Source organism: Coregonus lavaretus (genome assembly GCF_964263955.1).
Source record: "Coregonus lavaretus genome assembly, chromosome: 16".
In the NCBI taxonomy this organism is placed as follows: Eukaryota; Metazoa; Chordata; class Actinopteri; order Salmoniformes; family Salmonidae; genus Coregonus; species Coregonus lavaretus.
In genome coordinates, this window is record NC_140003.1 from 23,238,961 (window position 1) to 23,262,624 (window position 23,664).

At 42.5% G+C, this 23,664-nt stretch overlaps 1 protein-coding gene across 1 annotated transcript in view; it reads right to left on the reverse strand.

Moving 5' to 3' along the window:
- Positions 1-404: 404 nt before the first annotated feature.
- Positions 405-23,664, reverse strand: part of neb (nebulin) — a gene marked incomplete at its 5' end in the record, with an annotated part of 83,582 nt that continues 60,322 nt past the window's right edge. Inside the window, 24 exon segments of the mRNA XM_084180048.1 lie at positions 405-1,485; positions 1,812-1,915; positions 2,180-2,320; positions 4,061-4,153; positions 5,044-5,230; positions 5,466-5,573; positions 6,103-6,195; positions 6,824-6,916; positions 7,521-7,613; positions 8,039-8,131; positions 8,714-8,806; positions 9,351-9,443; positions 15,664-15,756; positions 16,300-16,392; positions 16,975-17,067; positions 17,584-17,691; positions 18,408-18,512; positions 18,715-18,819; positions 19,175-19,288; positions 19,959-20,069; positions 20,959-21,069; positions 21,807-21,911; positions 22,588-22,692; positions 23,501-23,605. Coding sequence (XP_084036174.1) covers positions 1,312-1,485; positions 1,812-1,915; positions 2,180-2,320; positions 4,061-4,153; positions 5,044-5,230; positions 5,466-5,573; positions 6,103-6,195; positions 6,824-6,916; positions 7,521-7,613; positions 8,039-8,131; positions 8,714-8,806; positions 9,351-9,443; positions 15,664-15,756; positions 16,300-16,392; positions 16,975-17,067; positions 17,584-17,691; positions 18,408-18,512; positions 18,715-18,819; positions 19,175-19,288; positions 19,959-20,069; positions 20,959-21,069; positions 21,807-21,911; positions 22,588-22,692; positions 23,501-23,605 — 2,613 coding nt within the window. The 3' untranslated portion in view covers positions 405-1,311.

Below are 23,664 nucleotides of genomic sequence, written 5' to 3' on the forward strand. Positions count from 1 at the left end.
TCTTGTCAGGTTGTGTCAATATCAAAGTTATTATTAATATACCTTGAATCAATAAGCAAGCTGCTGTAACTGCAATAAGAATGTGCAATGAGCTCACTCCACAGTTAGCTTGAACTGTTGCCAATGGTGCTAGCGAATTGGAACGTCTTCTATAGTGCAACTGGTTGGTACGTTGTCAAGGAGGGCGGTAAAGTGTGTTGACGAGGCCTGGGGCCCTTCTGCCGTGTTATGGACAGTTTTATCCTGAGTTGTACTCAGAAAGCTTTACTGCTAAGCTAGCACACTGACGTCGGTTTCACTGATGAAGTGTTCTGCATTTTGAACTGCAGGAAATGTATGTAATGTAGCTAAATCAAAGTGACGAGGCCACAAGGTACAGAAATAGGAACACAAGACTGCAGTAGTGCAGAAGCGTGGTGTGCTTTATTGGCTACTGATTAAAGGTATATGACTTCCTTGACCCCCAGACCTAGGTAATCGGAAGAAACAAAACACATGCAACTAGTGGCCAGCCTTCAGGAGGGACGAGGCTCCTCTTTTACAACTTCAGAACGCACAACTCTTCAGAAACTGGGGTGTGTTCAGGGATATGAAACGCTCTGAACGTTGCAGATAGAAATACAGTGAATAGAGCTGACACGTTTCCCTATTCTGACAAACATCTGTTCTACACAATACATTTCTAAACTTTCCGTAATGTTACATCCTGAACAGAACCCTGGTTTAAGGTTTGATCATTGAGGCAATGGCTGATGCCTCAGTAAGGTTTAAAGTTACACATATTTTAGTATTTTCTTCATATTTCATCAAACCCTTGAGGACTGAGGTGATAATACAACTTTATTCTCTCCATACATTCACTTTTCCATCACAGGAAAGTTTGAATTGCATGTAGCCCATCTCGTGAGAAAATTAACTTTAAAGCTTTTCAATACTATTTAACTGAAAATTAAATAAGTTTGTCTGCAATTTACACAATGGGCTTTTTGTCATTGTTCTTGCGAGACACGGTCTTGGAAAAGGTTTAACATTTGACAGTAGTCTATATAAGTATGTATATTTATTAATAAGTCATTTCAGCTTTCATGTCATCCACAGGGGATAATGAAACGAGCGTCAACAAGAATTGCATGTAGACAACATACTATAGTAGACTAATAGTTACACAGCTACTAAAATCTAATTTAAGCGCTAGTCTACACAAAAGGTTTACGAAGTGACAGATCCAGCCGCAGGTAGGGGCCAATCAGGGAGCCCAGTGGATGTCTCACTCACTCCGGAGGAAGGATTGGGGGCGGGCCGGCCTTGTCTTTAGACTACCTCAACGTAATTGGCCGGCAGCATGCCAGTCTTGCCTGAGCGCTGCACGGTGCCGTACATCCAACCCTCATCGATGGCCTGCACGTTTACGATGACGTCACCGTCCTTGAAGGACACCTCATCACTGTCGGCAGCAGAGTAGTCATACATGGCACGCACCGTTTTCTGAAAGGGACAAAAAAATAGATTTTAGTCATGGTAGCTGATCTAAAGAAAGCAGTGGATGGCTTACGGCCATATATTTTTTTTCAAATTCATTTTTGGAACAAAGTAGTGCACAACATCCCACCAAACGGATTTTGCCAAAAACTAACACAGGCCTCCCTGTTTTTCTGGCATCTCCCTTACCAATGCGGAGGCAATAAAAGTACTAATTCTGTTTCACAGTCAGTCACACCATCAGCAGCCAATAAGCTGAGGACTGGTTGCCACGGTAATGACCTTTTTCCTGTGAGCTTGGTACATGGGTACAGTCAAAGTACAGTACTCACCCCGGTGGTGGAGGGGTGGGAGGGGACAGAGGACACTGTGGTCTGCTGGGTGGCTACAGAGGAAGACCTCTGCTGCAGCTCCACAGTCTTAGCGTGTGTGTAGCCTGCAGGAAACAGGAAAGACATTAGTCAAGTCAGCCGTCAAAGTTAGGATGAGGGTTAGTTATGGATCCTTCTACCATAGAGGAGTGGGCACAGGGTACTGACTACAAAGTATTGATGAGGCTTGAATATAAAGGTCTTAAATTCATGTGGACACTTTTAAACTTCAAGTGGTGCAACGTGGTTTGGTGGTGTGATATCTGAACTGGGTTGTGATTGAGAGCAGAAGAGTCCCCATGTGTGAGGACCTACAATAGTAGACCTACCCATAGAGGGGTTAACGAAGCCGTTGCTGTACAGGGACATGTGGTGTCCTGGGTCCTCAGACACCTCAGACTTCTCATCACCAACACCACTCATAGCACTGGTGGAGCGGGAGTGCTCCTTGCTGCGACGCTGGGCTTGGACTGTCAGATAAGAAAGGAAGGTCAAGGGTTGAATAACACCTAATAACTCAATCGAAATTGGTGTTGAAACGACTTGATGTGATAGTAAGCAGATTTGTCTTTTAAGCTACAGGTACAGTGCCTTGCGAAAGTATTCATCCCCCTATTTTGTTGCATTACAACCTGTAATTTAAATGGATATTTATTTGGATTTCATGTAATGGACATACACAAAATAGTCCAAATTGGTGAAGTGAAATAAAAATACATACATACAAACATAAATAACGGAAAAGTGTTGCGTGCATATGTATTCACCCCCTTTGCTATGAAGCCCCTAAATAAGATCTGGTACAACCAATTACCTTCAGAAGTCACATAATTAGTTAAATAAAGTCCACCTGTGCGCAAACTAAGTGTCACATGATCTGTCACATGATCTCTGTATATATGCACCTGTTCTGAAAGGCCCCAGAGTCTGCAACGCCACTAAGCAAGGGACTCCACCAAGCAAGAGGCACCATGAAGACCAAGGAGCTCTCCAAACAGGTCAGGGACAAAGTTGTGGAGAAGTACATATCAGGGTTGGGTTATAAAAAAATATCAGAAACGTTGAACATCCCACGGAGCACCATTAAATCCATTAATAAAAAATTGAAATAATATGGCACCACAACAAGCCTGCCAAGAGAGGGCCGCCCACCAAAACTCACGGACCAGGCAAGGAGGGCATTAATCAGAGAGGCAACAAAGAGACCAAAGATAACCCTAATGGAGCTGCAAAGCTCCACAGCGGAGATTGAGGTATCTGTCCACCCCTCAGGGGTGTATGCTTAGTCCAACACCATCATCAAGTTTGCTGACAACATGACGGTGGTAGGCCTGATCACCGACGGTGATGAGACCGCCTACAGGGAGGAGGTCAGAGACCTAGCAGTGTGGCAAAGGGGCTGATCGTGGACTACAGGAGAAAGAAAGGAGAGCATGCCCCCATCCACATTGACAGGGCACATTAATCTGGTACTGGTACTCCCTGTATATAGCTCCATTCTTGTGTATTTTATTCCTTGTGTTACTATTTTTTATTTTTTTATTTATTATCTGCATCGTTGGGAAGGGCTTGTAAACAAGCATTTCACGGTAAAGTCTACACCCGTTGTATTCGGCACGTGACAAATACAATTTGATTTGATTTAGTTCTGGCGGCTCTGTTATGGTGCAGGGTGCATTTTCCTGGCATGGTTTAGGTCCACTCAACCCCTTAGAGGGCAAGGTAAACACCAGTAAATACACAGCCATTCTGAGTGATCACCTTCAACCTGTGGTGAATAATTTCTATCCTGATGGAAGTGGATGACAATGCCCCCATCCACAGGGCACAAGTGGTCACTGAATGGTTTGATGATCATGAAAATGATGTAAACCATATGCCATGGCCATCTTAGTCACCAGATCTCAACCCAATTGAACACCTATGGGAGATTCTGGAGCGGCGCCTGAGATGGCGTTTTCTACCACCATCAAACGGAACACCAAATTATGGAATTGTTTCGCATTCCTCCAGACAGATTTCCAGACACTTGTAGAATGTATGCCAAGGCGCATTGAAGCCGTTCTGGTGGCTCGTGGTGGCCCAATGACCTATTAAGAAACTGTTGGTGTTTCCATTATTTTGGCAGTTACCTGTATAACTAATTCAGTATTCTTTAATTTATATGATTTCCTGTAATGTGAATTATGTCATGCTCAGGCGTCTCTCACCTGACATCATGTGCAGACTCCTGGACTGGATGTTGTCCTCAGCAGGGTCGTAGTCAAACACAGAGCCGGGGTTGGTGCGCCACACACGCAGGTCTGAGGGTGAACAGACAGAGGTTTTACTGGTCTGCTGGGGTATACCTGCAATTTTCTTCATTGTCCGTGTACGTATTCTGACCCATTCTGCTTTGAGAAGTACATCGTAGATCTAGGCAGGGATTCAATCCGACCACGCTTGTAAACAATGTGGCTTTTAAAGGCAATGTTGGCGCATTCGCGGAGATCGCATTTAAGGTAAACGCTGCAGATGTTGGTTCAGTTGGGATTTACCTTTAAATATGAAGCACGCTGTAGCCAGTGGTGGAAAAAGTACCCAATTGTCATACTTGAGTAAAAGTAAAGATACCTTCATAGAAAATTACACAAGATAAAGTGAAAGTCACCCAGTAAAATACTACTTGAGTAAAAGTCTAAAAGTATTTGGTTTTCAATATACTTAAGTATCAAAAGTAAATGTAATTGGTCAAATATACTTAAGTGTAAAAGTATAAATTATTCAAAATTCCTTATATTAAGCAAACCAGACGGTACCATTTTAGTTTTATTTTAGTTTTTGGATAGCCAGGGGCACACTTCAACACTCAGATATCTATATATATATTACAAACGAAGTATGTGTGTTTAGTGAGTCCGCCAGATCAGAGGCAGTAGGGATGACCGGGATGTTCTCTTGATAAATGCGTTATTTTGAAAAAAAAATTTGTCAGGGAAAATGTATGGATCATTTTCTTTAGGAATGTAGTGAAGTAAAAGTAAAAGTTGTCAAAAATATAAATAGTAAAGTAAAGTACAGATACCCCAAAAAACGACTTAAGTAGTACTTTAAAGTATTTTTACTTAAGTACTTTACACTACTGGCTGTAGCACGGTTTCGGATTGAATCCCGGCCCTACAGTGGGTGTGTGTGTGTGTGTTTTATAGCGTACCAGTGACAGTCTCCTGTTCATGCTCCACGACGCGTCTCTTCTCCATCTCGACCACACGTCTCTGGATGCCACGGTAGTTGATGTCGCTGAACTCCTGGGTGTTCTTCTTCACGCGGTCCATGACAGGGTCCGAGGTAGTGGGAGTGAAGCTGCCCTTAGTCTTTTCAAACTCCTGGTGGTATTTCACCTGGTGGACAGAGCAGTAGGATGGTTTTACATCTGTAGGGAATGAGCAATCAACTTGGTATGGCATGTTTTATTTCATCTTAATAAAGGACTAAGTGGAAAGCCTAGTTCAATTTAAGTGGTATGGTTTTACATTGATATGAATTATGAAAGTGATACATTTTGTCTGGCATGAGTTATTACATATAAATGACTCTTTACAAGCTTAATAACATCTACAAAAACCAGCGACTAACTCCAGAAATGTTGCGTTGAGTCTCCTTGACCCGTCTCATCTCAGGTGTGTCCAACACGAAGGCAGCCTTTCCCTGGACCTGCTTACGGAAGCTGTCAGAGTACAACACCTGTTGTACGACAGCAGAGGAACAACGTGAACACCAGAGTTAACTTCCTTCATCTGCTGAGCCCGGGTGTGTGACCCTTGTAGCACCCACAACAAGACAAGATGGTGGCACAACAAAACCAACAACAGATAGGGCCACTCTGAGAAGGGCTTATTATTGGGACCTCCAACAGATGATATTAGCAGGGAGATTCAAACCTTCAGAGTGGGTGTGGATTAAGAGGGTGTGTCCCAATTCATAAGGGCGTTAGGAGGGTGTTTCCCAATCCTTTATGGGGGTGATGGGAGAGGGAGAAAGTCAGGGGAACAGGAGGAAGTTGACTAGTTTCAACAACAAGGGAGAGGGTTAGCATGATAATATTGACAACACATCACAGCTGGTGGGTGGTATTAAAATAGATGAGGAGAGCAGAGGCTGACTTCTGTAGATCTGATTAATATGATTAATTAAAGCCAGAAGAAGAAGGAGTTAGAGAGGGTTAATGTGGGTTCTAAAGGGGCACACAGGTCATGGAGGATGGCTGGTGTACCGAGCTAATCTGTTCTTGGTTCCGTTTCGCTCTCTCCATCTCTGGAGTGAACACTTGGGGCGTTCCTTTGGCAGAACTGTCCTTATACAACACCTACAGGACAGAAACACAGCGCCCCCCAGGGGACAGTAAAACACACTGCAACAACACAGAAAGAAACCACACAACCCAACACACACATTAAAACATCTCCAGCCTCCACAGCATGGCAAGGATGTTAGTTGCCACACTAAAACAGGAGATAAAATAACACTAAACTAAAAAGTAGAACGCTGCTGTGGAGAGGAGCTAAAAACGTTTTTTGAAAAAAAGGTTATGGAAAGAGAAAAACTGAAAATCTAAATCAAGTGAGGGTGCCACATCATAGAGGGTGTTTTGGCTGAGGTTGGAATTAAGGGAGAGTCAAAGATGATTTACTGATGGTGGAAGGTGGATGGATGGATAGATAGAAGGAGGGATGTGTTATATTAGGATGTTTGATTGTTGATGACGGGCTGTAGCTCAAGGAGCTCCAGCCTGAACCGATAGGCATCGCTGATGCAGGAAGATAAAAGGAGTATATGAGGGTTGATGATGAGGGGTCAGGGGTCAGCAGATAGAGAAGATGGTTTAAGGAGGTGAGGGATGGACAAGTGAGGGAGGATCACGCTCAAATGTAAACTAAACCCAGTGAGAAACACAGAAACAGTGGTTTCTGTGGTTCAGTGGTTTCCTTTAGTACCGAGCTGATGTTCTTCTGCATCTCACGAACCCTCTTCACCTCTGGTAGGTCTGAGACGGCTGTTCCCTGCCCCAACGAGTCCTTGTACTTTATCTACACATCAGATCAGCAGTATGGGTCCCATGCAGAGTAGAGGAGATGTCACAATGGACATACACACAGAGAGCAACCGTGAGATGCGAGACAGACAGCAGCTACAAATGACATTTAACTCTTAATAGCACAAGGACAAGAGCAGCTATAGAGGAATAAAGCTAGAATGAACACACAGGACACAGCAACACTTCAGCAACAGCATTTTGGGCCTCACCTCTTAGATAGAAACATGTAATCACAGAGAGGGGTTCCTCCACCAATATATTGTTTAGACATAGTTACATGTTACCAGAGAATATTCTATTTTAAAATCATAATCTACTTACAGTGTGCTTCATTTTTGGGAATCACTTCTATTTAACTGGAACGAGCTACATTAGTATTATGACTACATGATAGGTTTGATGAGATGGTGATAAAGGATTGTTTAATAGGCTATCTTTCACAGATAACGGTTTTGAGCTGGCGTGAGATTGGAAAGGGTTGGACAGGGGAATTAAAGAGGGGTTAGAGTTCTACAGGGGCTTGAGTAACAGGAGCAGGACAGACAGGAGTATATGGATGGTAGATGGAAGGTGGATCACACCATAATACTATGTACCGTGCTAATGTTTGTCTGATTGCGTTTAACTCTGTCCATCTCTGGGGTGTCTGACAGAGCTGTTCCTCCTCCCAAATCCTCTTTGTACTGAATCTTTAAACAGTAACACAGGGACAACCAGTCAGATAGAGGGTTGATTGCCCACTTAGATACAAACAAAGGATATTGTAAACTTATGATGGCCGCCATAAAATACATGCAAAGGTTTGGGATATAGTTAAACTACTGTTGTGAAATCTCACATCACTTCAGTAAAGAAACTGAGAAGAAATAAAGTAAAAAATAAAAAAGTATTCGGGTCTTTAGTTTGGAGGAGAAAGGAAGTTACATTATTTTGTATTCAGGTAGGAAGTGTTAGGCTTCATCTTGGCACACAGAAGTCAAAGGTCAAGAGAATAACCACTGATGGTTTAGGGGGCATTATTTGAGATCAGTAAGGGGACATACGACAGAGAGGGTGAGAGTTTTTGGGGGGTTTGTTGGTTGGGAAATTGGGGGCTAGATAGAAACTCTAGTACCGAGCTGATGTTCTTCTGCATCTCACGAACCCTCTTCACCTCTGGTAGGTCTGAGATGGCTGTTCCCTGACCCAACGAGTCCTTGTACTTTATCTACCATAGGGGTTCCATGAGGAACACAGAGACAAAGCAAGACAGATATAAAGCACACAAATACTGTACATACATACAGCAGCAAAGACGATGGCCTCACTGTAAACAGTGAGAATGCAGCTGGCGTAAAGCACAAGAACGCTCACATGTAGGTAAAACAGTCATGACATTTACATTGATTGTTAACAGCAGTTAAGTTGACAGTATATACAGTTTATAACACTATAAACAATGTAGCTGAATAGGAAACCTCTGAGCGAATGAAAGGTAGATATTTGGTTTAGTTTATTACAGATCTTAGATGTAATGAATTATTGTTTTGTTTGATGACTTCTGTTGAGTCTGGTGGGACAATGAACTCTGAGATTAGTATCAACTCTGCAGAACGGTGTTGAGAAGGTGGAAATTAAAAATGGTTGCCATTATGTAGAGATTAAACCATTATATGGTCTAGTTTTTTTTAAATGTGGGAACTGTGGTGGTGGTGGGGGTCAGCATGGAGCCTACGGCATGGAAGCGTAGCCTGAGTGAAGATGGGTGGAGAGGAGAGGAAAAGAAAAGCAGGGTCACACTATAGTGTACCGTGCTAATGTTTGTCTGATTGCGTTTAACTCTGTCCATCTCTGGGGTGTCTGACAGAGCTGTTCCTCCTCCCAAATCCTCTTTGTACTGAATCTTTAAACAGTAACACAGGGACAACCAGTCAGATAGAGGGTTGATTGCCCACTCAAATACAAACAAAGGATATTGTAAACTTATGATGGCCGCCATAAAATACATGCAAAGGTTTGGGTTATAGTTAAGCTACTGTTTTGAAATCTCACATCACTTCAGTAAAGAAACTGATAAGAAAAAAAAAAAAAAAATAAACGTACAAAAGTATGATGGAATTATTAGAAACAAAAAATGGAGAAGAAAAATCAAAATGCTATTTGTTTGTCTGGTGGGACACAAACAGATTGAAAAACAAGAAAACTAAAAGGGGATGGTTCTATTTGGGTCTTTGGTTTGGAGGAGAAAGGAAGTTACGTTATTTTGTATTCAGGTAGGAAGTGTTAGGCTTCATCTTGGCACACAGAAGTCAAAGGTCAGGAGAATAACCACTGATGGTTTAGGGGGCATTATTTGAGCTCAGTAAGGGGTCATACGACGGAGAAGGTGATCGTTTTTTGGGAGTTTGTTGGTTGGGAAATTGGGGGCTAGATAGAAACTCTAGTACCGAGCTGATGTTCTTCTGCATCTCACGAACCCTCTTCACCTCTGGTAGGTCTGAGATGGCTGTTCCCTGACCCAACGAGTCCTTGTACTTTATCTACCATAGGGGTTCCATGAGGAACACAGAGACAAAGCAAGACAGATATAAAGCACACAAATACTGTACATACATACAGCAGCAAAGACGATGGCCTCACTGTAAACAGTGAGAATGCAGCTGGCGTAAAGCACAAGAACGCTCACATGTACAGTCGTGGTCAAAAGTTTTGAGAATGACACAAGTATTGGTCTTCACAAAGTTTGCTGCTTCAGTGTTTTTAGATATTTTTGTCAGATGTTACTATGGTATACTGAAGTATAATTACAAGCATTCCATAAGTGTCAAAGGCTTTTATTGACAATTACATTAAGTGTATGCAAAGTGTTAATATTTGCAGTGTTGACCCTTCTTTTTCAAGACCTCTGCAATCTGCCCTGGCATGCTGTCAATTAACTTCTGGGCCACATCCTGACTGATGGCAGCCCATTCTTGCATAATCAATACTTGGAGTTTGTCAGAATTTGTGGGTTTTTGTTTGTCTACCCGCCTCTTGAGGATCCACCACAAGTTCTCAATGGGATTAAGGTCTGGGGAGTTTCCTGGCCGTGGACCCAAAATGTTGATGTTTTGTTCCCTGAGCCACTTAGTTATCACGTTTGCCTTATGGCAAGGTGCTCCATCATCCTGGAAAAGGCAATGTTCGTCACCAAACTGTTGGATGGTTGGGAGAAGTTGCTCTCGGAGGATGTGTTGGTACCATTCTTTATTCATGGCTGTGTTCTTGGCTGAGAAGCAACCCCACACATGAATGGTCTCAGGAAGCTTTACTCTTGGCATGACACAGGACTGATGGTAGTGCTCACATTGTCTTCTCCGGACAAGCTTTTTTCCGGATGCCCCAAACAATCGGAAAGGGGATTCATCAGAGAAAATGACTTTACCCCAGTCCTCAGCAGTCCAATCCCTGTACCTTTTGCAGAATATCAGTCTGTCCCTGATGTTTTTCCTGGAGAGAAGTGGCTTCCTCGCTGCCCTTCTTGACACCAGGCCATCCTCCAAAAGTCTTTGCCTCACTGTGCGTGCAGATGCACTCACACCTGCCTGCTACCATTCCATCCTGAGCAAGCTCTGCACTGGTGGTGCCCCGATCCCGCAGCTGAATCAACTTTAGGAGACGGTCCTGGCGCTTGCTGGACTTTCTTGGGCGCCCAGAAGCCTTCTTCACAACAATTGAACCTCTCTCCTTGAAGTTCTTGATAATCCGATAAATGGTTGATTTAGGTGCAATCTTACTAGCAGCAATATCCTTGCCTGTGAAGCCCTTTTTGTGCAAAGCAATGATGACGGCACGTGTTTCCTTGCAGCTAACCATGGCCCCGTGTAGCTCAGTTGGTAGAGAATGGCGTTTGCAACGCCAGGGTTGTGGGTTTGATTCCCACGGGGGGCCAGTATGAAAATGTATGCATTCACTAACTGTAAGTCGCTCTGGATAAGAGAATCTGCTAAATGACTAAATTGTAAATGTTAACAGAGGAAGAACAAGGATTTCAAGCACAAGCTTCCAGTCTGTTATTCTAACTCAATCAGCATGACAGAGTGATCTCCAGCCTTGTCCTTGTCAACACTCTCACCTGTGTTAACAAGAGAATCACTGACATGATGTCTGCTGGTACTTTTGTGGCAGGGCTGAAATGCAGTGGAAATGTTTTTTTGGGGGGATTAAGTTCATTTTCATGGCAAAGAGGGACTTTGCAATTAATTGCAATTCATCTGAACACTCTTCATAACATTCTGGAGTATATGCAAATTGCCATCATAAAAACTGAGGCAGCAGACTTTGTGAAAATTAATATTTGTGTAATTCTCAAAACTTTTGACCACGACTGTAGGTAAAACAGTCATGACATTTACATTGATTGTTAACAGCAGTTAAGTTGACAGTATTTACAGTTTATAACACTATAAACAATGTAGCTGAACAGGAAACCTCTGAGCGAATGAAAGGTAGATATTTGGTTTAGTTTATTACAGATCTTAGATGTAATGCAAAATACAAACAGTGCAGCTATTCACTCCACAAGGCAATCAAACAGGCAAAACGTCTGTATAGAGACAAAGTGGAGTTGCAATTCAACGGCTCAGACATGAGATGTATGTGGCAGGGTCTACAGACAATCACGGACTACAAAAGGAAAACCAGCAACGTCGCCGACACCGACGTCTTGCTTCCGGACAAGCTAAAACACCTTCTTAGCCCGCTTTGAGGATAACACAGTACCATCAACGCTGCCCACTACCAAGGACTGTGGGCTCTCCTTCTCCATGGCCGACGTCAGTAAGACATTTAAGCGTGTTAACCCTCGCAAGGCTGCCGGCCCAGACGGCATTCCTAGCCGCGTCCTCAGAGCATGCGCAGACCAGCTGGCTGGTGTGTTTACGGACATATTCAATCTCTCCCTATCCCTCTCTGCTGTCTCCACTTGCTTCAAGATGGCCACCATTGTTCCTGTACCCAAGAAAGCAAAGGTAACTGAACTAAATGACTATCGCCCCCGTAGCACTCACCTCTGTCATAATGAAGTGCTTTGAGAGACTAGTCAAGGATCATATCACCTCTACCTTACCTGTCACTCTAGACCCACTTCAATTTGCTTACCGCCCCAATAGATCCACAGATGATGCAATCGCCATCACACTGCACACTGCCCTATCCCATCTGGACAAGAGGAATACCTATGTAAGAATGCTGTTCATTGACGATAGCTCAGCATTCAACACCATAGTACCCTCCAAGCTAATCATTAAGCTCGAGGCCCTGGGTCTGAACCCCGCCCTGTGCAACTGAGTCCTGGACTTCCTGACGGGCCGGCCCCAGGTGGTGAAGGTAGGAAACAACACCTCCACTTCGGTGATCCTCAACACTGGGACCCACAAGGGTGCGTGCTCAGCCCACTCCTGTACTCCCTGTTCACCCATGCCTGCATGGCCAAGCATGCCTCCAACTCAATCATCAAGTTTGCAGATGACACAACAGTAGTAGGCTTGATTACCAACAATGACAAGACAGCCTACATGGAGGACGTGAGGGCTCTGGGAGTGTGGTGCCAGGAAAATAACGTCTCACTTAACGTCAACAAAACAAAGGAGATGATCGTGGACTTCAGGAAACAGCAGAGGGTGCCCCCCCTATCCACATCGATGGGACCGCAGTGGAGAAGGTGAAAAGCTTCAAGTTCCTTGGCGTACATATCAATGACAAACTGAAATAGTACACCCACACAGACAGTGTGGTAAAGAAGGCGCAACAGAGCCTCTTCAACCTCAGGAGGCTCCTGAGTGGCGCAGTGGTCTAAGGCACTGCATCGCAGTGCTAACTGTGCCACTAGAGATCCTGGTTCGAATCCAGGCTCTGTCGCAGCCGGCCGCGACCGGGAGACTCATGGGCGGCGCACAATTGGCCCAGTGTCGTCCAGGGTAGGGGAGGGAATGGCCGGCAGGGATGTAGCTCAGTTGATAGAGCATGGCGTTTGCAACGCCAGGGTTGTGGGTTCGTTTCCCATGGGGGGCCAGTATAAAAAAAATAATAATAATGTATTCACTAACTGTAAGTCGCTCTGGATAAGAGCGTCTGCTAAATGACTAAAATGTAAATGTAAGGAGGCTGACCAAATTTGTCTTGGCGCCTAAAACCCTCACAAACTTTTACAGATGCACAATTGAGAGCATCTTGTCGGTCTGCATCACCGTCTGGTATGGCAACTGCACCGTCCGCAACCGCAGGGCTCTCCAGAGTGTGGTGCGGTCTGCCCAACGCATTACCGGGGGCAAACTACCCACCCTCCAGGACACCTACAGTACCCGATGTCACAGGAAGGCCAAAAAGATCATCAAGGACATCAACCACCCGAGCCATTGCCTGTTCACCCCGCTATCATCCAGAAGGCGAGGTCAGTACAGGTGCATCAAAGCTGGGACAGAGAGACTGAAAAACAGCTTCTATCTCAAGGGCATCAGACTGTTAAATAACCACCACTCGCACATTAGAGGCTGCTGCCTATAGACATAGACTAAAAATCACTGGCCACTTTAAAAAATGGAACTCTAGTCACTTTAATAATGTTTACATATTTTGCATTACTCATCTCATATGTACAGTGAGGGAAGAAAGTATTTGATCCCCTGCTGATTTTGTACGTTTGCCCATTGACAAAGACATAATCAGTCTATAATTTTAATGGTAGGTTTATTTGAACAGTGAGAGACAGAATAACAACAACAAAAATCAAGAAAAACCCATGTCAAAAATGTTATAAATTGATTTTAATTTTAATGAGGGAAATAAGTATTTGACCCCTCTGCAAAACATGACTTAGTACTTGGTGGCAAAACCCTTGTTGGCAATCATAGAGGTCAGACGTTTCTTGTAGTTGGCCACCAGGTTTGCACACATCTCAGGAGGGATTTTGTCCAACTCCTCTTTGCAGATCTTCTCCAAGTCATTAAGGTTTCGAGCCTGACGTTTGGCAACTCGAACCTTCAGCTCCCTCCACAGATTTTCTATGGGATTAAGGTCTGGAGACTGGCTAGGCCACTCCAGGACCTTAATGTGCTATTCATGAGCCACTCCTTTGTTGCCTTGGCCGTGAGTTTTGGGTCATTGTCATGCTGGAATACCCATCCATGACCCATTTTCAATGCCCTGGCTGAGGGAAGGAGGTTCTCACCCAAGATTTGACGATACATGGCGCCGTCCATCGTCCCTTTGATGCGGTGAAGTTGTCCTTTCCCCTTAGCAGAAAAACACCCCCAAAGCATAATGTTTCCACCTCCATGTTTGACGGTGGGGATGGTGTTCTTGGGGTCATAGGCAGCATTCCTACTCCTCCAAACACGGCGAGTTGAGTTGATGCCAAAGAGCTCGATTTTGGTCTCATCTGACCACAACACTTTCACCCAGTTCTCCTCTGAATCATTCAGATGTTTATTGGCAAACTTCAGACGCACCTGTATATGTGCTTTCTTGAGCAAGGGTACCTTGCGGGCGCTGCAGGATTTCAGTCCTTCACGGCGTAGTGTGTTACCAATTGTTTTCTTGGTGACTATGGTCCCAGCTGCCTTGAGATCATTGACAAGATCCTCCCGTGTAGTTCTAGGCTGATTCCTTACTGTTCTCATGATCATTGCAACTCCACGAGGTGAGATCTTGCATGGAGCCCCAGGCCGAGGGAGATTGACAGTTATTTTGTGTTTCTTCCATTTGCGAATAATCGCACCAAATGTTGTCACCTTCTCACCAAGCTGGTTGGCGATGGTCTTGTAGCCCATTCCAGCCTTGTGTAGGTCTACAATCTTGTCCCTGACATCCTTGGAGAGCTCTTTGGTCTTGGCCATGGTGGAAAGTTTGGAATCTGATTGATTGATTGCTTCTGTGGACAGGTGTCTTTTATACAGGTAACAAGGTGAGATTAGGAGCACTCCCTTTAAGAGGATGCTCCTAATCTCAGCTCATTACCTGTATAAAAGACACCTGGGACCCAGAAATCTTTCTGATTGAGAGGGGGTCAAATACTTATTTCTCTCATTAAAATGCAAATCAATTTATAATATTTTTGACATGCGTTTTTCTGGATTTTTTTGTTATTATTCTGTCTCTCACTGTTCAAATAAACCTACCATTAAAATTATAGACTGATAATTTCTTTGTCAGTGGGCAAACGTACAAAATCAGCAGGGGATCAAATACTTTTTTCCCTCACTGTATATACTGTATTCTATTCAATTCTACTGTAAGTTAGTCCATGCCGCTCTGTCATTGCTCGTCCATATATGTATATATTCTTAATTCCATTACTTACTTAGATTTGTGTGTATTGGGTATATGTTGTGAAATTGTTAGATATTACTGCACTGTCGGAGCTAGAAGCACAAGCATTTCGCTACACCCGCAATAACATCTGCTAAACACATGTATGTGACCAATATAATTTGATTTGATTTGATTTAATTAATTATTGTTTTGTTTGATGACTTCTGTTGAGTCTGGTGGGACAATGAACTCTGAGATTAGTATCAACTCTGCAGAACGGTGTTGAGAAGGTGGAAATTAAAAATGGTTGCCATTATGTAGAGATTAAACCATTATATGGTCTAGTTTTTTTTATGTGGGAACTGTGGTGGTGGTGGGGGTCAGCATGGAGCCTACGGCATGGAAGCGTAGCCTGAGTTAAGATGGGTGGAGAGGAGAGGAAAAGAAAAGCAGGGTCACACTATAGTGTACCGTGCTAATGTTTGTCTGATTGCGTTTAACTCTGTCCATCTCTGGGGTGTCTGACAGAGCTGTTCCTCCTCCCAAATCCTCTTTGTACTGAATCTTTAAACAGTAACACAGGGACAACCAGTCAGATAGAGGGTTGATTGCCCACTCAAATACAAACAAAGGATATTGTAAACTTATGATGGCCGCCATAAAATACATGCAAAGGTTTGGGTTATAGTTAAGCTACTGTTTTGAAATCTCACATCACTTCAGTAAAGGAACTGAGGAGAAAAAAAAAAAAATTTAAACGTAAAAAAGTATGATGGAATTATTAGAAACAAAAAATGGAGAAGAAAAATCAAAATGCTATTTGTTTGTCTGGTGGGACACAAACAGATTGAAAAACAAGAAAACTAAAAGGGGATGGTTCTATTTGGGTCTTTAGTTTGGAGGAGAAAGGAAGTTACGTTATTTTGTATTCAGGTAGGAAGTGTTAGGCTTCATCTTGGCACACAGAAGTCAAAGGTCAAGAGAATAACCACTGATGGTTTAGGGGGCATTATTTGAGCTCAGTAAGGGGTCATACGACAGAGAGGGTGAGAGTTTCTTTGGAGTTTGTTGGTTGGGAAATTGGGGGCTAGATAGAAACTCTAGTACCGAGCTGATGTTCTTCTGCATCTCACGAACCCTCTTCACCTCTGGTAGGTCTGAGATGGCTGTTCCCTGACCCAACGAGTCCTTGTACTTTATCTACCATAGGGGTTCCATGAGGAACACAGAGACAAAGCAAGACAGATATAAAGCACACAAATACTGTACATACATACAGCAGCAAAGACGATGGCCTCACTGTAAACAGTGAGAATGCAGCTGGCGTAAAGCACAAGAACGCTCACATGTAGGTAAAACAGTCATGACATTTACATTGATTGTTAACAGCAGTTAAGTTGACAGTATATACAGTTTATAACACTATAAACAATGTAGCTGAATAGGAAACCTCTGACCGAATGAAAGTTAGATATTTGGTTTAGTTTATTACAGATCTTAGATGTAATGAATTATTGTTTTGTTTGATGACTTCTGTTGAGTCTGGTGGGACAATGAACTCTGAGATTAGTATCAACTCTGCAGAACGGTGTTGAGAAGGTGGAAATTAAAAATGGTTGCCATTATGTAGAGATTAAACCATTATATGGTCTAGTTTTTTTAAAATGTGGGAACTGTGGTGGTGGTGGGGGTCAGCATGGAGCCTACGGCATGGAAGCGTAGCCTGAGTGAAGATGGGTGGAGAGGAGAGGAAAAGAAAAGCAGGGTCACACTATAGTGTACCGTGCTAATGTTTGTCTGATTGCGTTTAACTCTGTCCATCTCTGGGGTGTCTGACAGAGCTGTTCCTCCTCCCAAATCCTCTTTGTACTGAATCTTTAAACAGTAAGAGTAGGCAAAAAGTAGTGAGCGATGATTAGCCTGACAGAAAACATTTCTAGATGGCACATGACAAAAGCATTATATTGGTTGGCTAAAAGTAAAAGTGTTACCATATAATGGCACTTCAGCATTGCACAAAGCAGAGGTTATTAACCTAAAGGTTAAAGCTGCTACTTATAGGAAAAATACAGCAACACAACCCACTGGGCACAGACGTCAAATCAACATCTATTCCATGTTGGTTCAAACAACGTTGATTCAACCAGTGTGTGCCCAGTGGGAAGTTTGTCTAGGATTAATCTCTCACTATCACTAATATCTATATTATCTATATCAAAAAGGGCTGCATATCAGGGAAGTTCACTTTCAGTTCAAAAGAGAGTAAAAAATTAAGCAAAGAAAGAAAAAAATCAAGAAAGGGGAGGTATATATATATATATATATTTGAAAATATGTTATTAGAAAAGGTAAAAAATATTTTAAAAAGATACTCATGGAGCAGAAAGATACCGAGCTGAAATTCTTTGTATTCTCTTTAACACGTAGCATTTCAGGGGTGTCCTTTATTGATGACACTTTGCCCTTAACGTTTTTAAGGTGGTCTGTCTGGTACTGAAGCTATAGGGGAAAGAGCACAAGTGCAGTTAAAATGTTTCACAGTAATAACAAAAAAATTCAAGAAAAGATAGAAAAAGAAAACAAAAAGAGAAAAAAGCAACAACCATGATAAAACAATGGCGCTCTAATAAATCTGTGAAACATTACAAACGCAATACCTTTTTTACTGCCGATAGTAAAATGCAGAAACCGCATGGTCTACTCTACACTGCTAAATGCACCTCTTTACCATGGTCTACTCTACACTGCTAAATGCACCTCTTTACCATGGTCTACTCTACACTGCTAAATGCACCTCTTTACCATGGTCTACTCTACACTGCTAAATGCACCTCTTTACTATTGCTTCTCTAATTACATACATTCAACTATGTAATTAGCTGCTGTTCTTTCCAAAAACAATAACAAGCCTTGAGCCTTGCTTTTCTGAATCGGTAATTACATAATAAACATAATGTACATACAGTATGCTGCTGGTTTCCATTAGTTCAGACAGCACAACACAACAGATGTTCATGAAGAAACAATGAACATATACAGTAAATGTATATAAAGTATTGAAGGTAATACTTTGAAGACAAGACACCGAAGACACACAGAGAGTCACCTTGCTGCCACTGACTGGCATGGGTGATGATGAACCTGAGATCTGGAACCTGGGCCTTGGTTCCAAACGGAGGTTCTAAAACAGAAGGTTCTAAAAGGGTTCTACTTACAGTGCTGAAGTTCTTCTGGTTCTCACGGACTCTCATCAACTCAGGGGTGTCCAGGACGGGCACATAGTGAGACATGGTATTCTTAGCCTCCTCCCTGTACTTTTTCTGTTGGACACAATACACAGAGAGAGAGAGAGAGAGAGAGAGACGTCACACAAGAGCTTGGTCATTCAACTCAGATGTCAATATATTCAAAGCATATCAGTCTATATCATTCCAATCAATACAAAGGTAATCTACATAATTTGTGGAGAGTTTATTTACATGGTTTGTGGACATCCATAGTCGTTTGGAGCATTCCTCTTACCTGGCTGACCATGTTCCTGATATTCTGTGCGTGGAGGATGTCAGGGGTGTCGATAACACTAGTGTAGCTAGCCCTGTCCGCCTCAGCAGTCTGCTTGTACTTTTGCTGAGGAGGGACACAAACTGCAGCTCAGAAACACACTCTTTGTTAAATAACAACTACATGCACTGATGGAGAGTGGTCTTTCAGTATTCTTGGTATAGTACACAATTACTGTATTGAAAGCAATTAACATTGGGATGTGGTTATGATTATAATGTGCATTTGTTACATGTAAAATAGCTATACAGCAACCCAAGTATAACTACGACAGTTGGACAATATGATATATGTTCTAGGTTCAAAGAAACTCCTTCTCTGGTAGTTATCTAAAAAATATTGCTATAATGTACAATGCTGAAAAAAATGCATAGTGCACATATAAAAAGGGTGGCTTGGTCCAAGTAGCAGCCCCACTGACCTGGCTGAGGATGTCTGTAGCGTTCCTAGCCCTCATGAAGTCTGGGGTGTCTGTAGCCAAAGCCAACATCCCCTTGCCCTTGATCTCTGTCTCCAAAGACTTCTTGTACTCTCTCTGCAAACAGCCACATTACACACAGTCAAGTCAGACAATTATTTATTATAATACTCAAATATCTATTGGATATTATATTAGGAAGGAAAGGGACGTCTACTCATTTGTTTAGGGGCTGCAAAACCAAAAATGGCACAAGTTAAAACAACTGCAGTTAAGGGCATTATTAAGGAGACTCCTAGGGAACCGTGAACAGAGAGGTTAGCACAAACAAACCAACAGGAAAATATAATGGGATAAATCAAGCTACGAGGAGGGAGACAGGAAGGGTCCACTCAGAGCTGAAAGACAGAAGAAGGTTTAGTGTGAATCTCAGTGAGGTAGTGTAGGTTGTTTCAGACACCATATTATCTGGTTAACCTGGGGAACTACTAGCCTGGTCCCAGATCTGTTTGTACTGTTTGCCAACTCCTATGGTCATTGTCACCATTGGAGTTGGCATGACAGCACAAACAGATCTGGGACCAGGTTGGGGGAATGACACTACTAGCTCCACAACTGCGTTGTAAACACATTAGTGATGTCATTAGCCAGCGCCAAGAAGAAAACCAATCAGCTGCCTGGTTAGTTAGGTGCTGAAACAGGAAGAGGAGAAGGAAGCAGAGGAAGGGGAAGAGGGGGGTGAGAGAGAGATGGGAGAAGAAGCCTGTTCCATCTATAGCAGTCCTACCTGACTCAGGATAGCAGTAGCGTTCCTTGCTCTCAAAAGCTCCGGAGTTTCCTCAAAAACAGTTAACCCTTTACCCTTCACCCCCTCCTCTAGATCCCTCCTGTACTCTTTCTACAGGGCAGAAGGAAGAACAGAGAGACTGCAGAGAGACAGGCAGGGCAACACAGGCAGGGCACACAGACAGTATACGGTACAGTACATGCTCACCCATTGAACTCAAAGTCACCAAGTCTCCCTTTCAGATTATGACAGACCAGCTGTGGTTTTGGTTGACATTGATAGACAAATATTGACTTGCCAAGTCGGACATTATTATTTATTTTTATACAATATGTATTATGACCATTAGACATTAAATTGGACATTGGAAAGACATTGGTGAGTTTGGTAAGCAGCCTGATAAAAAAAACAATCCCATTTTATCAGATAGGACAATAAGACAAAAAATACCCACAGAACATTTGGTCCAAGACAGTTTGTTCATGAGGCTTTTTGCCAAAAGCCCTCATGCCTGCATTTCATTAGGGCATCATGTAGAACAAACACAGGAAACAGGGTTATTTAAAAAGCCAAACCAGACAGAAAAAAGAGCCGAACAAAGCAGACAGTTGTTTTGCACAAAAACAATGGTAGTGTTCTAATAGATGGAGGGAATGGGTGGGAACTACAAAGTTCAGGATGTCAACATAGACGACAGTTCAGACATAAAACTAATAGCTCAGACATGGCAATAAAACTAAGTCTAAAACTAAAACAGCACTACTATGGTACTATGAAAAAGGAGGGGTGTATTACGTGTAATAGTAATAGAGTGTATTATCTTTGGGTGGTGAACCATGCAACCTAACCACAACTAACCTGGGTGTGACAAAACAGTTTTGAGAAAAAGTCACACCCGTGGGATTAAAAGAAGGAGGGATGTGGAGGTCTTAGTATGATTATCAGGGGTGGGTGAAGAGGAGGAGGGGGGTTCAAAAGGGGGTAGATGTCCGTTCGTTACCTCGCTGGCTATTTTGGTGGCGTGTCTGACATGTAACATGGCAGGGGTGACCTCCAAGCCTGAGAGGTTCTTTCCCTTTATGGACTCCTCATATTCCTTATGATAGTCTTTCTATTCGCCGCAAAGATAAGACAAGTGACAGACACAGCTGAGATACCCACAACATGCAAGTCTAGTAAGTACACAGTCACAATGCAAGCCTCACCTCAGTCTTACTGCTCTCATTGAGAACAACTCAGTGGTGTATTGAGCTACGTATGACGACAGTATGCCTCTGGTGTGTGTAATGTTTTTTGTACAGATATTAAAATATTTGAAACCTTTATGTTTATACATGTATAATACTAATATTTTCTGTATAGACCCAAGTTTTCTTCTGCAGTCAATGGTTTAAAAAATGTCCATATTCAAAATAAATCTATGCAGTCTGTTAAGTTTCCTGTTTTGTGTCAGTCTGTCTGTGCACTAGCAGGGAGACATGATTACCAGACATCCAGTACCATACCTTAACCCTGGATCATCAGAGGAACATTTCACTTTCTGTACTTACAGAACATCATGTGTCAGTGCCACACAAGTCTACCATATGCCCTAGTCCCAGTGCTTAACTTTCACATCAAATGACACATTGGAAAATCACATTTCATAGACATTCTAGTTATACTTTTGGAGGACAGACAAGTCTACAGAATTTCCAAATGAAACAGAAGATCCAACACAATGACAGACAAAAACAACAGATTAGTCCATGCATGTTCTCTTTGGAGCACCGGCGAAACTCCAGACCGCAAAGTATAGGTGTTATTGTGTGAAACAGTTAGATATTGGGTTGAAACTATTTTTTTTACCGCGCTCTGCATGTGCTGGGCCTCCTTAGCCGTCACATAGGTGGGGGTCTCAAAGTCTAGCATGGCCTTTCCTCTAGCCTTCTCATATTTCTCCTTGTACTTCACCTGTGGACGGACACACAGGAGTCAGACAAATATATTAACAATGTCTTAATTTATTTATTGAATAAAGTTGACTTACCTTATTCAATAAATATTACTAAATAGGCCATTTAATGTTACCCTTGAGGCCTAAACAATACCAACTGGCGTTGTTATAACATCATAACAGTTTAACAAGGTGTCTGACAGGGTTTGTGACAGGTCTGTTTCAATATAGTGAACTCTGGTCCAGATATCGTGCCCATTTAAGACTAGAGGGCAAAATTACTCCACATAAAATGGGAGCATGGGAACCAATTTATAATGATTGCAATATAAACCTCTCAGGTTTAATGATGGAGTGACGAGTGGGAGATTATATGGATTAATTAAAAAAGGACTTACATAATAACACACAGCCCAACCAACATTTCTAGTAAAACTGTTTTTACAAGTCAACCAAGCCCTGACAGGTAACCAATACAAACACTGTGTCATTGTGTTCCACTATTTAATGATTTTACAGGTTGGAGAAGAAGCCTGGGATAATTTAGAATTTAGATTTGCAAGTCACAGGATGAAATTGAATATTGGAGAGATTATTTTCAAACAGGAAGTTGCCATCTCAAACATAGGAAGTTAAAACCTGGTGATGTCAATAGGACAGGTTCATAGGTCGTCCCAGACATCGGCCACTTACGTGACTCTGTAGTTCTGAAGCCTCCTTGTGATGGAGCTGTTCTGGTGTGTCAGCGATCATGAGGTAGTGACCCTTACTGTCCTCATGTTTCTTCTTGTACTGGTACTAAGGGGGAATCAACGCCCGGTAAAGTAGCTCAGTACAACAACATGGGGAAAAATAGCCACTGCCATTAGCTTACTCAATGCCACCCATTAAAAAATATATATTATTTTAAACAAGAATGTTTTATAAAAAGTTAAGGAATGTGAATAAAAAGGAATGAAAAGAATGCAATGAAGAAAAATTAGAGAAGAGAGGGTGAGGCAGAGAGTTCTAGAAGACTAAGTTATGATATACTAAGTAATGTTTTTAATTTAACCCCCCCAAAAAAGACAACAAATTCCAGCACATGATAAAATGCTAGAGACTGTGAAAAAGAAAACACTAAGATTGTAGATGGATGAAAAAAGAGATGGAGAAGGTTACAGCGGGTGCTAGTACAGGAAGTTTGGAGGTCAAAGGTGAGAAGGGTCAGGGTCACTACCAGATGATGTCCTTGAGGATTATGGGTAAAAGAGTATGACTCTAAATTATGATGCTACAGATCTGTGTTTTTCTATAGCTTATACAGTATATACACAGCAGGACAGAACTGGTTGAAATGACGTCATTACAACCACATTACAACTACTTCTGGTTGAAAACTGATTGTAATGACGTTATTTCAACCAGATTTGCCTGCTGAGAGAGAGCTAGGGAAAGCCAATGATTCCTAATTATATGGAATTACTTTCTTAGAGGGTTGTGGTGGTGAGGTGGTTGGTTGTTGAGAAGGCGGTTGTTATGCAGAAGGGATGATGGTGATGATGACACTACCGGGACGGAAGACGGTGGTATTGGGAGTACAAAGGGTTATGTGAGATTGTCTTACGTCACTGGACAGCTTGCTGGTGCTCAGGTTGTGCTGCATGGACAGAGACTCTGCCATGTCGGTCACAGGCTTGTGGAGCTTCTTCAGGTCACCCTTGTATTTCACCTGTGAGATGAGAAGACGGACAGAACAACATCATCATATTATAGAGAGCTTTTGCTTTG